The 16,495-nt window shown below is 43.2% G+C and overlaps 1 protein-coding gene across 5 annotated transcripts in view; it reads right to left on the reverse strand.

The window, feature by feature from the left end:
- Nucleotides 1–16,495, reverse strand: part of LOC137318413 (TPR and ankyrin repeat-containing protein 1-like) — a 99,925-nt gene that overhangs the window by 42,379 nt on the left and 41,051 nt on the right. For all 5 annotated transcript variants that reach the window (XM_067981322.1, XM_067981321.1, XM_067981320.1 and 2 more), the window contains 5 exons: nt 11,813–11,980; nt 11,545–11,715; nt 10,035–10,286; nt 9,609–9,782; nt 1,450–4,320 (listed from right to left, as the gene is read on the reverse strand). In XM_067981322.1, the coding sequence (XP_067837423.1) occupies nt 1,450–4,320; nt 9,609–9,782; nt 10,035–10,286; nt 11,545–11,715; nt 11,813–11,980 (3,636 nt within the window). The remainder of the gene's footprint in view (nt 1–1,449; nt 4,321–9,608; nt 9,783–10,034; nt 10,287–11,544; nt 11,716–11,812; nt 11,981–16,495) is intronic.

The following is a 16,495-nucleotide window of genomic DNA, read 5'->3' on the forward strand; positions in this document are numbered from 1 at the left end:
GCGTACAAAGATGATTTTCTGTAAAGTGTACACTCCATTTCTCACTAATGCAGGTGTTAATCAGTTAATCATCCATCTACCAGGCCCAACTAGTTATAACTCATTCTTAAACAGTCCAAACTTGCCTGTTATCTCCCAAGGAAATTTGTTTCTCCAATACTGGTATATTTACTCTAAATGTATACGCCTGAAAGTTATTAAAAAGACTGGAAAATCAGGGGATCTAAATAGGGTGCAATATCACTGAAGAACTTGCTTTCAAGAGGCTGGCAAGGTTAACCCCACCAGCGTATCAAATTCTGGTGTTAGGGAACTGATGATGAATTGTTAGATGGATTAAGATTCGGCTTAACAACAGAAGACGAAGGATGGTGATAAATGGAAAACGCTGTCTGGAGTAAAATAAGCACAGGAATCCGCTCGGGGACCCTGCTGTTCACAATATTTGTAAATGCTACGGAACAGGATGCCTGTAGTTGTTCCGGTAAATTGCTGAAAGGAACTTATCTTCAAAGAAAGAAATAAAGTGCTTGCATTTGAATAACGCCTTTCTCGACCTCAGGACATTCCAAAGCGTTTAACAGCTAATGAAATACTTTTGACATGTAATCGCTATTGCAATGGAGGAAAATGCGGCAGGCAATCCATGCAAAGCAAGGCCCCACAACCAGCTTTGAGATTAATGACCAGACAATCTGTTTTGCTGATGTTGGTTGAGGGATAAATATTAGCCAGGGTACCCCTGCTCTTCTTCAAAATAGTGCCATGGGATCTTTTACTTCCCCCCCGAGAGGGCAGATGGGGCAGGGCCTCAGTTTAACATCTCATCTGAAAGATGGCACCTCTGAAATTGCAGTAGTCCCTCAGTACTGCATTGTTATGTGCTGAGGTTTCTGGAGTGGGACTTGAACCCAGAGACTTAGGCCAATTACACACATGGGCTGAGGTATGGCAGGTAGATTTGAATGTGGATAAATGCTGGGTAATGCAAGCAGGAACAGCTAACAGGAAACGTATACTGAACACGAAAGGGTTCTCCTTCGAAGCAACACTGGCAAAATGTGAAAATGAAAAAGATTACGAAGTAATTATTTGTCAAAACCCTGAAAGCATTTGGCCAAAGTGAAGCAGTTATCAATGAGGCAAATTGGATGCCGAGATGCATCCGAGGGCACTGGATTAAAAAGTTATGCTGACAACACACAGATGAATGGTGAGGCCAGTTCTGCAGTATGGCAAGATGTTTCGGTCCCCGTGACCTCTGAAAGGATTTAGAAAGGGTTCAGAAAGGAGTGACCAGAACGATTCCAGGCTTTAGAGAACTTGGTTATAAAGTTCTCGGTTCAAGGGGCACAAAATCAGTAAAATTCTCATTTTTTTATATAAAAGAGATTTTATACACTCATCTTCAGTTAATTAATTTATTAAACAATGGTCTGGAGGCAATACCTGAATGTGATCGGTAGTTCTGATGCAGTTGGTATATTCTGCTCGGCACTACTACATTATACCCTTTCTTGTCATCGTGATTTGTAGCATGGGCATAATAAAAGAGGGAACGTAGGTCATTGAAGCGGAAAGACACCCCCTTCATTATACTTTGAGCTGTATCACCTGTAAGGAACATGGAATTTGGGTCATTGATGCACTTCATGAGTGTGGCAAGCTCAGCTTGGGTAAAATCCTGTATTTCATCTCCATACAATTCGTGAATAGACCACGGGAGTTCATCTAACTTGGATAATCGCAGCGATAGGCTGTACAGCAAGTCTTCCTCATCAAAGTATCCCCACTGTGATTTTACTTGCTGATACATGCAGAAGAAGCGGTAGATTTCAGTTCTGTCTTCCTGGAAGTTTGGTGCTCTCTTCTTTCCCAGTTTAATATAGTGTTCCTCTGTTAGACAACCTTGAGGACTATTTAAAGCCTCAATAGAACCCTTCAAAAAGGACTTGATCTCTTTCCACACCAAAGCTGGATTATACTGAGGTTTGCCTTTTACCATTTTGGGCCAAAGATCACGTGCAAATACCTCATAAGTCACAAAGACACGAGGATCAAATTCTTTGGTATGACTCTCTGCAATCCTATGTTCATCATCTAGAAAATCTCCTTCATGCTCCTCTTCCTCATCCTCGTCGCCTAAATCTGGTATTGTCATATCTTCTTGAACAGACCAACCCACAATATTTCTTTTTAGACTGCCGTCTTCATTTCGAGGGAAAAAGGGTTCTGGCAAGGATGCATCGATTAGCAACAGCAATTGTTTTGCAGTTATGAACAGGGGGAAGTTCTCATCCTTAATGTCCTGAAGTCTGTAAAGTGTAGGTTCTAGAGGTTTGAAGTGGCCCGCAGCTTTGGTGGACTTGCTAAGCTCCATAAAGTTTTTTAAGACTTCCTGGCACAACACATGGTTTTTGGTAACAAAAATTTGATGTAAGTGCTCAAGTTTGTCAACATCATCTGGATTCACCGGCATATCAGCGTGACCATTTGTCAACTCACTGCCACAACAGTCAATTGCCATTCCGTTCTGATCCAAATCACAGTTTTGGTCCATGGATTCAAAATCTTTCTCCCCATTAGCACAATCTGTGTGATCTGTTCCACCGCCTATCATTGCTACTTCCTTTTCACCATCATCCATGACTCGTGATTTCCTTTTATGCCAAACTTGTCGCGCCAGCCAGGGGCTTCCAACCTCTTGCGTTTTCTCCCAGTACAGTTGGAATCTTTTCCAAAGCCTATAGAGACAGCAAGTGGTCTTCCCCGTTCCACTTCGTCCAATCAGAATGATTGCCTGCAACGGCTTGGGGACAAGGTCAATTACTGCATACTCTAACTCTCCCACTCTAAAAGGATATTCAATTCTGGACTCCAGATTAGTAATGATGTTAAGGGCCATATTGGTGCTAAAGCTATGGAACTTCATTATGTTGTACTCTGTCTCCACTGCACTAGCAGGTGGGAAGTATTCAGGTACTTTTTCTTTCATTTCTTTCCAATCAACGTATTCTACAAAGATCAATGGGATCCTCTTTTGGACATTTAAATTTGAGGTAAGCACAGCTTTGTTTATCCCTTTAAGCTTCTTCCGGAGAATGCAGGATCTCCCACGGTTGTAAGAACAGGAGATCATGTCCAATGCGTGCTTGAGTTTATTGTGGTCTAGGACGATATCCCAGATTCGAATGATCTCACTGTATACCCTCCCTGTGACTCTCTCCTGCGGATGAGGGGAAAGCTCCGTTTCAAAGATCTTCTCTGGCTTTTCACTGCAGCGTGGTGAAAAGTCCACTGCTAGTTCCCATAGCATTCTTGCTCCTTTGTCAAGTTTAGCTTCGTAAAGCTTGATGTGGCTTTCCAGGTGCCTGAGTGGTTTCTGGAGGCTCTGAGTCCACTCTCCATTGCCAAGTTGCCGAATCACCTTTACAGTTTTTGCTTTCATCTGCTGAGGTACGTCTCTGCAACCAAGCTTCTTCAGCAACTCTGACGTACATTCAATCTCCCATGTCATATTGTCAAAGTCCAGGTCTTGTAAATCGGTCACTTCTTCAGGTCTCAGGTCTTGCTCTACTGAATCACAGTTTGAATACTCTGTGGCCCCATTCAATATTACAGTTTCAACATTGTCAGCGTTTTGGAAACTAACAGTTTCGGGAGCTGGAGCCCTTGTCTCCAAAGTCTGAGTTGAATTACCGAGCAAAGTGTCGGAAAGGGACAGTTTTGAAGGGTTTGCTTCTGTTGGAGTCTCAATCACACTAAATTGTTCAATCATTTTTGCAATTTCATTCACAAGGATTTGTTCCAAAGTTAAGGCGACATTTGCTTCATCCTTTGATTTAAGTGGCTGACTTTGTAATTCCGCTTGAGGGAGTGCATTACAGGAGCCATTAAGATGATGCAGCATGTCAAGCTGTGAACTCTCTGGTGTCTCTGTCTTCTGGTGAGATGGTTGCTTTCTGCTTATTACATTTTTCACACTCTTTGAAGTCCGTGACTTCTGGCTCTGGTCATTTTGTTCTCTCTTCTTTCGGTTTCGTGATGTCGCTTTATTCCACATAACGAACCGCGGGTCATCTTTCTTAATCTTGTATGTAAACGGTTTCCCCTCCTTGTTCTTTATCTTGCTGCTGATTTCAAACTTGGCTATCAGATCCATTATTTCCTCATGATATTTAAAAAATGGTTTGTGGAACATGATGTGCAGTACGGTATTTCCATCGCTATCCTGAGAGCTGGGATTTAGGTATGGAAAACGAGCTGCATCAGAGCTGTACTTTTCCAACAGACATTTCAGTATGTGCAAACCAAATTCATCTGCAAGTAGAACAGAAAAGATAAAATAAAATACTTTAACACTAACTAGACACGCCATCAATCCAGAAACAATCAATATAAATCACAAATTATAACAAAGAATGTTACAGAAACAGCTCATTTGCTCCATTGAGTCTGCATCTGTGTTTTTCACTGCAAGCCACCTAGTTTAAACGCACTCTCCTGCTCACGCCCCATACTCCTGTTAACATTCCTCTTTTTCAAGCAACTATCTAATTCCCTTTTAAAAGTATTTATGGACTCTACTTCAACATTGGTTTGTGGCACAGAATTTGAGTCACTGCAGAGCATAAGGGAGGCTGAAAGTTTCCTGGATCACACGTCCCAGGAGGCCGTCACCCTGCAGCCGCAGAGTTCAGGATAGCAAGTGGGTGGCTATCTGAAAGGGTTGGAAGAGGCAGGCAGTGCAGGAATCTTCTGGGAGTGTTACACTCTCAAACTGGTATTCAACATTGAATACCAGTGAGGGTGACGACACCGTGAAGAAGTCCTGAGCTTGGCACCGTGGGGCAAAGGACTGCATAGGGGGGCACAATGAAGTGTAGAAATGCAGTAGTCATAGGGGATTCGATAGTCAGGGGGACAGACAGGCGTTTATGTGACCGCCGACATGAGTCCTGTATGGTGTGTTGCCTACCTGGTGCCAGGGTAAAGGACATCACAGAGGGCACAGAACATTCTGCGGGGGGGGAAGGGGAACAGCCAGAAGTCGTGGTCCATGTAGGTGCCAATGACATAGGAAAGAAAAGGGATGAGGTCCTGTGGTCAAAGTTTCAGGAGCTAGTTGAGGAAGTTTAAAAGCAGGACCTCAAAAGGTAGTAATCTCTGGATTACTCTCAGTGCCACGTGCTAGTGAGTACGGAAATAGGAAGATAAGGCAGATTAATGCGTAGCTAGAGACATGGTGCAAGAGGGAGGGTTTCAGATTCTTGGGGAAATGGGACCAGTTCTGGGGTAGGAGGGACCTGTTCAAGACGGACGGGTTGCACCTCAGCAGAGCTGGGACCCAATATCCTCACGGGGAGGTTCACTAGTGCTGTGGGGGAGGGTTTAAACTAACGTGGCAGGGGGATGGGCACCAGGATGTAGCATTAGAAAGGAGAAACAAGGTGCACAAAGGATTGGGAGAGAAAGATAGCACTAGAGAAAGAAATAGTACAGTATTAGGTGGGATCAGACTAAGAGAGAATACGAGAAGGTATAAGATAAGTTTAGAGTGCGTGTATGTAAACGCGCGAAGTGTGGTAAACAAGGTTGGCGAGCTGCAGGTGCAAATAGCCACATGGGACTATGAGGTAGTGGCGATATCGGAGACCTGGCTCAAAAAGGGTACTAAATATTCCTGGATACAAGGTGCTCAGGAAAGATAGGGAAGGAAAGAAAGGAGAGCGGGGGTGGCAGTTCTGATTAAGGAAAATATTGCAGTGCTGGAGAGAGAGGATATCCTTGAGGGGTCAAAGACAGAATCTATTTGGTTAGAGTTAACAAACAATAGAGGTGCCATTGCACTACTTGGTATTCTATAGGCCACCAACTAGTGGGGAGGATAGAGAGGAGCAAATCTGCAGCGAAATTACAGCGAGGTGCAAGAACTATAGATTAGTGATAATGGGGGACTTCAACTATCCCAATATAGACTGGGATAGTAATAGTGCAAAGAACAAAGAGGGGGAGGAATTTCTGAAGTGTGTTCAGGAGAACTTTCTTGATCAATATGTTTCCGGCCCAATGAGGAAGGAGCCATTACTGGATCTGGTTCTGGGAAATGAGGTGGGTCAAGTGGAGCAAGCGTCAATGGGGGAACATTTAGGCAACTGTGATCATAGTATCATAAGGTTTAGAATAGCTATGGAAAAGGACAAGGAGCAATCTAGAGTAAAAATACTTAAAATGGAGGAGGGCCAATTTCTGTGGGTTGAGGACGGATCTGACCCGGGTAAATTGGAATCCAAGATTGGCAGGCAAAACTGTAATCGAACAACGAGCAGCCTTTAAAGAAGAGATGGTTTGGGTACAGTCTAGGTACATTCCCACGAGGGGGAAAGGTAGGGCAACTAAAGCCACAGCTCCCTGGATGACGAAACAGATAGAGATTAAGATGAAGCAGAAAAAGGGGACTTATGACAGATGTCAGGTTGATAATACAAGTGAGATCCAGGCTGAATATAGAAAGTTCAGAGGAGAAGTAAAAAAGGAAATAAGAGGGACAAAGAGAGAGTACGAGAATAAACTGGCGGCCAACATAATAGGGAATCCAAAAGTCTTCTATAGGCATATAAATAGTAAATGCGTAGTAAGAGGTGGGTTGGGGCTGATTAGGGACCAAAAAATAGATCTAAGCATGGAGGCAGAGGGCATGGCTGAGGTACTAAATGAGTACTTTACATCTGTCTTTACCAAGGAAGAAGATGCTGCCAAAGTCACAGTAAAAGGAGGTAGTTCAGATACTGGATGGGCTAAAACTTGATTAAAAAAGGAGGTAGTAGAAAGGCTGGCTTTACTTAAAGTAGATAAGTCACCTGGTCCAGATGGGATGCATCCTAGGTTGCTGAGGGAAGTAAGGGTGGAAATTGCAGAGGTGCTGGCCATAATCTTCCAAACATCCTTAGATTATGGAGGTGGTGCCAGAGGACTGGAGAATTGCAAATGTTACACCCTTGTTCAAAGAAGGGTGCAAGGATAAAGCCGGCAACTACAGGCCAGTCAGTTTAACCAAGGTAGTGGGGAAGCTTTTAGAAACGATAATCTTGTCCCGGCTTAATAGTAATTTGGACAAGTGTGGATTAATAAAGGAAAGCCAGCACGGATGTGTTAAAGGCAAATCATGTTTAACTAACTTGATTGAGTTTTTTGACGAGGTAACAGAGCAGGTTGATGAGGGCAATGCGGTTGATGTGTATGTGAGCTTCCAAAATGCGGTTGATAAAGTGCCACATAATAGGCTTGTCAGCAAAGTTGAAGCCCATGGAATAAAAGGGGCAGTGGCATCATGGATACGAAATTGGCAAAGTGACAGGAAACAGAGAGTAGTGGAGAACGGTTGTTTTTTGGACTGGAGGGAGGTGCACAATGGCGTTTCCCCAGGGGTCAGTACTAGGGCCACTGCTTTTCTTGATATATATTATTGATTTGGGCTTGGGTGTACAGGGCACAATTTCAAAAGTTGCAGATGACACAAAACTTGGAAGTGTAGTAAACAGTGAGGAGGATAGTGATAGACATCATGAGGACATAGACAGGCTGGTGGAAAGGGCGGACACACATCAGAAAATTTAACGCAGAGGAGTATGAAGTGATACATTTTGGCAGGAAGAACGAGGAGAGGCAAAATAAACTAAACGGTAGAATTCTAAGGGGGTGCAGGAACAGAGAGACCTGGGGTTATATGTGCACAAATCTTTGACGGTGGCAGGACAGGTTGAGAAAGCGGTTAAAAAAAGCATATGGGATCCTGGGCTTTATAAATAGAGGCATACAGTACAAAAGCAAGGAAGTTATGTTGAACTTTTATAAAACACTGGTTCGGCCACAGCTGGAGTATTGTGTCCAATTCTGGGCACTGTACTTTAGGAAGGATGTGAAGGCCCTAGAGAGGGTGCAGAAGAGATTTACTAGAATGGTTCCAGGGATGAGGGACTTTGGTTACGTGGATAGACTGGAGAGGCTGGAGTTGTTCTGCTTAGAGCAGTGAAGGTTAAGAGGAGATTTGATAGAGATGTTCAAAATCTTGAAGGGTTTAGATAAAGTAAATAAAAAGAAACTGTCCTTATTGGGGAAGGGTCGAGAACCAAAGGACAGAGATTTAAGGTGATTGGCAAAAGAACCAAAGGCGACATGAGGAGAAACTTTTTTTTTTAAACATGGGGAGTAGTTACGATCTGGAATGCGTTGTCTGAAAGGGTGGTGGATGCAGGTTCAATTGTGGCTTTCAAAAAGGAATTGGATAAATACTTGAAGAGGAAAAAATTTGCAGGGCTATGGGGAAAAGAGTGGGGGAATGGGACTAACTGGATTACAAAGAGCCAGCACAGGCTCGATGGGCCGAATGGCCTCCTTCTGTGCTGAAACCATTCCATGATTCTAACCATCGTCTGTGTAAAGGCATTTGCTGTAACTTTCCAGTCAATACTTCGTGTGATCTAAATTGAATGTGTCCTGTCATTATCATCCCACCAACCAATGGAAACAAGCGCTATTTACTCTATTGTAATCTTAAAAAAGACTGACTTCTCAAGTCACTCTTCATGACTATGACCCCCTCAACCCTAGTAACATCCTAGTGAACCTAAGCTGCAACTTTCCATTGGTTTTATATCCTGCCTATAATGGAGTGCCCAGAACTATAAACAGTACTCCAACAGCAGCTTAACTAAGGTCCTAATTCATGTAGGCCGGTAGTAATGTGGGTCAGGTGAGTCTGGCCTCAAGTCAAAGGCCCTCCCATCTATCCCACCTCCCCCTTAAAGGGTGATGCTACTAATTTTTTTTTGGGGGGGAGGGGTCAACTACGCAGACTGATATTTAAAATAAAATATTAACAATTTACGCAGCACCCCCTGGTCGAGGAAGGAATCCAATGACCCAGTAAATAAGGCAAAGTCTTGTAGAAGTGCAAAGTTATCTCCTTAATTTTATATTCAATGCTTCTAGATATAAAACTAAGGATTCAGTTTGCCTCTGGGGCTGTGTAAACTACAGAATAAAACCCCTCAAAAACAAAATTAGAAATACATAATTACATGAACAGTAGTTTAGATTAAATTTCATGAATATGGCAACATTTTGTGATATAAAATAAGTTTGATTATTTTTATGCCTGTTTAAATTAGGAAATTTCCCCACTGGAACTAAAGCCTTGGTAACACAGGCAGGAGACCAGCAGAACTCCAAGGAAAATGGCAGAGATCCAGCCTGATCCCCACTGGAGTTACAGTGCAAGCAGAATTTCAGGGCCTCAAGTATTTAAAAAGAGAGAAGATACTATTCCATTCAGGTTTGCAGTTCAAAATCAAAAGTGAAAGAAGGAATTGTCACTGGAAGTGTTTAAAAAATACAAATATTTAACTGTGGAATTTTCAGTCAGATGACAAGGGGGCATTTCTGAAATTTTGGAAACACCTGTGTTATTGAGGTAGCAAGCGGTTTTAAATTCCTGCAATCACAATTCTGTATTTGAACAGAAGACTTCAACAGAGGTAAAAGGTTGGTTTAAGAATTCTATTGAAGCAGGTTTAGAATGAGCTACAAGTTAACATTCACAGTTAGACCTTTTTTGTCCAGAACAATACAGACTGCAGCGTGAAGAGGTGTGTCGCCTGGAGTCAGAGTAAGATCACGTGGATTCGCCCCGTTGTTTAGCAAGAGATGCACAAGCTTGAAGTCCTCTTTTTTCAAAGACAGCTGTATTGGACGTTCTTTAGAATCAGCCCCACATGGAGAGGCTGTTAAAAAAAAAACCAAAGAAGACTGGATCAGTAACTGCTCTGGAAAAATGGGAAAGGAAAAAAAAAGGAAAAAGACTTGCATTTATATAGCGCCTTTCATGACCCCAGGACGTCCCAGTGCACTTTACAGCCAATGGAGTGCTTTTGAAATGTAGTCACTGTTACAATGTAAAGGAGGGAGTGATGCAGCTTTAAAATTGATATTGGTTTTAAGAAAGGCAGTGAATATCATGGTGACAGCCAGCTTACCTCCACAATCTATTAAATTTTGCAAAAGCCTTTCTCTGCTCTCATGCTGGTCGAGGTCAACCATGATGGTGCAAAGATCCAGTCCCGAGAGGTCGCATCTCAGAACGCGACCAGCCTGTTTGCTTTGCTTTCCGTTACCTGCCCCAGTCAGTAAGAGCAAAGCTTCATGCCATTTACGTCTGTGAAGAAGCTGCTTGATCAAGTTGCTTGCGAACTTATGCCCAATATCACTTAAAGTGGTTGGGTTAATCTCTGCAAAACAAACATAGAAGGCTATTCAACTGGAGACAAGAAGCCAACTGCAGCCATCTGAAAATAACTAAGTTCAAAGTACATTAAAACTTATTTCTCTCTGGTGAACTTTTAGCTCGGTAGACATCCTTATACAGTGAACACAGTCGACCTTCATTTAGCGCACCACGCTTTAACCCCTCCTCCCCAAAGTAAAACCTCATCCACACTGTTGTTCCATGGAGGAGCAGATCTGTACTAAACAGAAGGTTTCCATGCACGAATCCACCAATTTTAACTTGCGCACATGAAATTAGTTGACTGCATGTTCCATATCTCCCTATACACATAGTTTAGATGCTTCCTTTTCCTAATTTATTTAACACATAGTTTATTTTTAATTTGGTTATAGTCCTGTGCCTTCTCACTATTCTTAATTGCACTACAAATAATTGATGCGACATTTAGTATTCCCGGTAAGCTGTTGCTTTAAAGAAAAGGTGAAATGCTTCACTGATGACTCAGCTAGTTCAAGCACCACGTCACAGGCCAATACAGGCTGGGAAGATGCCGGGTTTCAATCCTGATCTATATGGAGTTAGCTGATCTCAGCTGGGGCAACGATAGACACACTATCATGGCCTTACTACCCCTGGGTTAGGGAGGGGAAAAGTAAAATCTATCAAATTTAACTTGACTTCCCACTTTCAATCCTATCCAATGATTGTTATTGTGGACCTCGAATAGCCTGCTAACACTCACTGACAAGACCCACATATGGAGAATGGTTAGTTGAGTGAAGTTTTGGAGGACCTAGTATGTATGGAAACCTACACCAGCACAGAGTCCAACTTCAGGGGAGATGGGGTTGAGGAGAGAAAATTGGCAGAAAAAAGGGATAGAAAATTAAAATAAAAAACACTATATATAATGTATTAAAAACCTTACATCAGCCTTTTCCATTATAAATTCCTATAGCCGTATTTATAATAGGAATGCTCTAGGTAAACTTTGTCACACTGTAATTATATACTCCCCTGTGGAGCGGCTGCAGAATGAATGACTTTACAATGAGGGCTGAATTAAGTTTTTGTGCCCAGTGTGAACAGGGCAGAGACAGAGAGAATTTGATCTGCTGTCTTAGCTGCTATGGGTTCTGGTTTCCCAACACTCACAAAGTCTGGATATTGTAAAAAGGAAAAATTGTAAATCAGGTTCCATTTTATTTGCTCTTCGACATCACCTGCCACTCGGTTTACATTTGTAACGGGCGGCCTACCTGTCTGGGTGGACAGCTGCTGTAGAAACACCTGGACTTGAGGTTGGGCCAACAAGTCCTTACAAGGCTCCTCTCTTTCCGTGTTGCAAAACTGTACAAGCTGCGCCGCAGCCTCTTCAAACGTGACAGCTGCACGAACAGTCTTGCTCTCCTCCATCTGGTTTGCTGCTTCTATATAAATTATCAAATTTAAAAAATAATTTGTAACTGCTGCACTTTCAACTAATTTTATATGAAAGAGGATGTCAGTTATTCAGCAGGTTGGTACCTTTGAGTGCCAGGTCCGTCGCTATTGCTATGCAACGTTTATTGATAAAATCGACTGCTTTAAAGTTCTTATTTTTCTTCAGATAGTCAGCCGGAAGCTTGCACCATGCATCAGGAACACTAGGATCGGCTCCTAACTGCAGAAGGAAACGCACATCTTCAGTCTGACCTACAATGAAAGAAGAAACGGATTGGAAAAAGTGAACGTTTCCTAAATATTGCCGTTGGATTCTGGAAAATGAGTAAACTCATCAACTGCATCTGACAAAAGAAAGGGATGTACCATTGTCAACCCCAAACCATTTAACCCTTCAATGATTACTGAAACGTCTTTGCAGCTGCCAAAATGAATTCCACTGAATACTTTTAATTTTTGATGCGGATCAAGGGGCTGGGGAATAGAACTCTTTTATTTCAGGCACCCCATGGCAGCAGATTCACCGAGGTGAAATATAGCATAGCCAGATGCTAGTAAAAGCTGCCTCTACTTTGCCCCAACAATGTACTTCTGCACCAACCTCAGAAGAGCACCCCCTACTGCACCAGTGAGGCATTTTTTTCCATTTTCCACACTACCCATCCTGCGGCCTCTCTGACTGACACTGCCAACAAATACCGAATTAGGTGCAGTTTCGTGATGCCCAAACTCACTTTACGTAGGACTAACAGCCAGCAGGAGATTTTATCCCATCAGTGTGGGTTGGATTTGAACCCAGGTCCCAGAGATCAAAGGACACTCTAATTCACAGTTTCCAGCCATAGAGCCCTTTAAAAAGATATTTTCTGTTTTAATTATGTTAAAAGTCATAAGATTCTGATAAATACCAATTAATTTATTCATAAAATAGGACGGAATGGTGTATTTTTGCCCCATCAGACTGCGGATTAAACTCCTGTGAGGCACAGATGTCATTCTTTGGGGAAGGTGTTATAAATAACATTCACGTGCATGCACAAATATTGGATGAGGCAAATTTAAATGAAAATAAGCTCAACTTTTCCATCAGATGATAATAAACCACCTGACTTTCATTCAAATCATACTTCACTTATGTGGAGAGACTAGAGAAGCTGGGGCTTATTTTCCTTGGAGCAGAGAAGGTTAAGGGGAGATTTAATAGAAGCATTCAAAATCATGAAGGATTTTAATAGAGTAAATAGGGAGAAACTGTTTCCAATGGCAGAAGGGTCAGTAACCAGCGGACATAGATTTAAGGTAATTGGCACAACAGCCAGAGGTGAGATGAGGAGAATTGTTTTTACGCAGCGAGTTATTATGATCTGGATTGCACTGCCTGAAAGGGTGGTGGAAGCAGATTCAATAGTAACTTTCATAAGGGAATTGGATAAATACTTGCAGGGAAGAAAATTGCAGGGCTGTGTGGAAAGAGCAGGGGAGCGGGACTAATTGGATAGCTTTCAAAGAGCCGGCACAGGCACGATGGGCTGAATGGCCTTCTTCTCTGCTGTAAGATTCTATGATTCTTATTGCATATGATGCCATCTGACCGCCCTCTATGATATTATTTGTTTGCATTCACTCACACCCACCCAAACAGCCTCTAAAAATATATTTGATAGGAATGGTAGCTGAGCGGCTATGACTGGCAACCCAGAGTCCAAATACCACCATGGCAAGTTGGGAAACTCGACTCAATAAACATGGTCATTTGTGGGCTAGCACTAGAAAAAGTAAAACCGCTCAGCTACCATTCCTCTCAACTAATATATTTTCATAGGATCTTTCTACACTGATTCATGAGGGGAGGATGGGAGCGCGGGTCTTTCTAGACTGGTTGTGAAGGCAACGGGATTTTAAAACTAGCTTCATTGTTGGGCTGTAGTTTTACTCGGGTAGATTCTTTTGGAATATAACTTGGCAAAGTCACATTTGTACCTAGTATACAGGATCCGTTATTTGTAGTGATTGATTTCAGTGAGGGAGGGAGGAGAATCTAGTTTTTTGTTATAAGCTGTAAATGAAGTTGATGCAGTGCCCACTTCCTGCCACTGGGCATCACTCATGGAGTTTTATCTATTTGGTAATGTAGAGTGCCTTGAAAGTGTACTCGGGGCAACTAGGGACGGACAACAAATGGGGCCTTGTCAGATTGTCGTAAAAACCAAACTGGTCAGGGAAGAGAGCCTCCCACCCAGTTTGATCGACACACCACTCCAGGTCCAAAACGTGCGACTGACTCGTAATGCCCTCTAAAGCTGCCGCCTGTGAAATCATACCCATATAACTAGCACAGAAAGCGCCTGTGAAATCGTGCCCCTATAACTAGCACAGAAAGCGCCTGTGAAATCGTACCCCTATAACTAGCACAGATGGCGCCTGTGAAATCGTACCCCTATAACTAGCACAGACGGCGCCTGTGAAATCTAGAACATATTAACATCGAGCGGGAGGAGGTATTGGCGGTTTTAGCAGGCCTAAAAATGGATAAATCCCCAGGCCCGGACGAAATGTATCCCAGGCTACTGTGTGAGGCAAAGGAGGAGATTGCGGGGGCTCTAACACATATATTCAGAACCTCTCTGGCCACAGGGGATGTGCCAGAGGACTGGAGAACCGCTAATGTAGTACCATTATTCAAGAAGGGGAGTAGGGAAAAACCGGGGAACTACAGGCCAGTGAGCCTAACATCAGTGGTAGGAAAATTATTGGAAAAAATTCTGAAGGACAAAATTAGTCTCCACTTGGAGAAGCAAGGATTAATCAGGGATAGTCAACATGGCTTTGTCAAGGGAAGATCATGTCTGACTAATTTGATTGAATTTTTTGAGGGGGTGACTAGGCGTGTGGATGAGGGTAACGCAGTGGATGTGGTATACATGGATTTCAGTAAGGCCTTCGATAAAGTCCCCCACAGGAGACTGGTCAAGAAGGTACGAGCCCATGGAATCCAGGGTGCCTTGGCACTTTGGATACAAAACTGGCTTAGTGGCAGAAGGCAGAGGGTGATGGTCGAAGGTTGTTTTTGTGACTGGCAGCCTGTGGCCAGTGGGGTACCACAGGGATCGGTGCTGGGTCCCTTGCTGTTTGTGGTCTACATTAACGACTTGGATATGAATGTAAAAGGTATGATCAGTAAGTTCGCTGATGATACAAAAATTGGTAGGGTGGTAAATAGCGAGGAGGATAGCCTCAGTCTGCAGGACGATATAGATGGGTTGGTCAGATGGGCGGAACAGTGGCAAGTGGAATTTAACCCGGAAAAGTGCGAGGTGATGCACTTTGGAGGGACTAACAAGGCAAGGGAATACACAATGAATGGGAGGACCCTAGGCAAGACAGAGGGTCAGAGGGATCTTGGTGTGCAAGTTCACAGATCCCTGAAGGCGGCGGAACAGGTAGATAAGGTGGTAAAGAAGGCATATGGGAAACTTGCCTTTATTAGCCGAGGCATAGAATATAAGAGCAAGGAGGTTATGATGGAGCTGTATAAAACACTGGTTAGGCCACAGCTGGAGTACTGTGTGCAGTTCTGGTCGCCACACTACAGGAAGGATGTGATCGCTTTGGAGAGGGTGCAGAGGAGATTCACCAGGATGTTACCAGGGCTGGAGCGCTTCAGCTATGAAGAGAGACTGGGAAGATTGGGTTTGTTTTCCTTGGAGCAGAGGAGGCTGAGGGGGGACATGATTGAGGTGTACAAAATTATGAGGGGCACAGATAGGATGGATACTAAGGAGCTTTTTCCCTTCGTTGAGGGTTCTATAACAAGGGGACATAGATTCAAGGTAAAAGGCGGGAGGTTTAGAGGGGATTTGAGAAAGAACTTTTTCACCTAGAGGGTGGTTGGAGTCTGGAACTCACTGCCTGAAAGGGTTGTGGAGGCAGGAACCCTCACAACATTCAAGAAGCATTTGGATGAGCACTTGAAATGCCATAGCATACAAGGTTACGGACCAAATGCTGGAATATGGGATTAGAGTAGACAGGGCTTGATGGCCGGCGCGGACACGATGGGCCGAAGGGCCTCTATCCGTGCTGTATAACTCTCTAACTAGCACAGACGGCGCCTGTGAAATCATACCCCTATAACGAGCACAGATGGCGCATGTGAAATCGTACCCCTGAAAATAGCACAGATGGCGCCTGTGAAACTGTACCCCAACAAGAGTTATTAGCTTCAGTGGAGGACAGAAAACTTAAAAGGAAAAAAAACAGAACTGGTCTTACTCTCAGTCACTGACCCAGATACTGTGCTACATTAACATTTTTGGATATTTGAACTCTCCCGCTACCCATATGCACGTGGTCTATCACTCAGATTTTTCTCAGTTGTTTTCTTCTGTCCCCCATTCATCTTCATATTTTTCATCATCATAGTAGGTACAGCACAGGAGGTGGCCATTCGGCCCATCGTGCCTGTGCTGGCTCTTTGAAAGAGCTATCCAATTAGTTCCATTCCCCTGTTCTTTCCCCATAACTCTCTAACTTTCTCCCTTGCATGTATTTATCCAATTCCCTTTTGAAAGTTAATCTTGAATCTGCTTCCACCATCCTTTCAGGCAGTGCATTCCAGATCATTACAACTCGCTGCGTAAAATAATATTTCCTCATGTCGCCTCTGGCTCTTTTGCTGATCACATTAAATCTGTATCCCCTGGTTACCGACCTTCTGCCACTGGAAACAGAATCTCCTTATTTACTCTATTAAAACTGTTCATGATT

Source organism: Heptranchias perlo, chromosome 3 (assembly GCF_035084215.1).
Source record: "Heptranchias perlo isolate sHepPer1 chromosome 3, sHepPer1.hap1, whole genome shotgun sequence".
Taxonomy (NCBI): Eukaryota; Metazoa; Chordata; class Chondrichthyes; order Hexanchiformes; family Hexanchidae; genus Heptranchias; species Heptranchias perlo.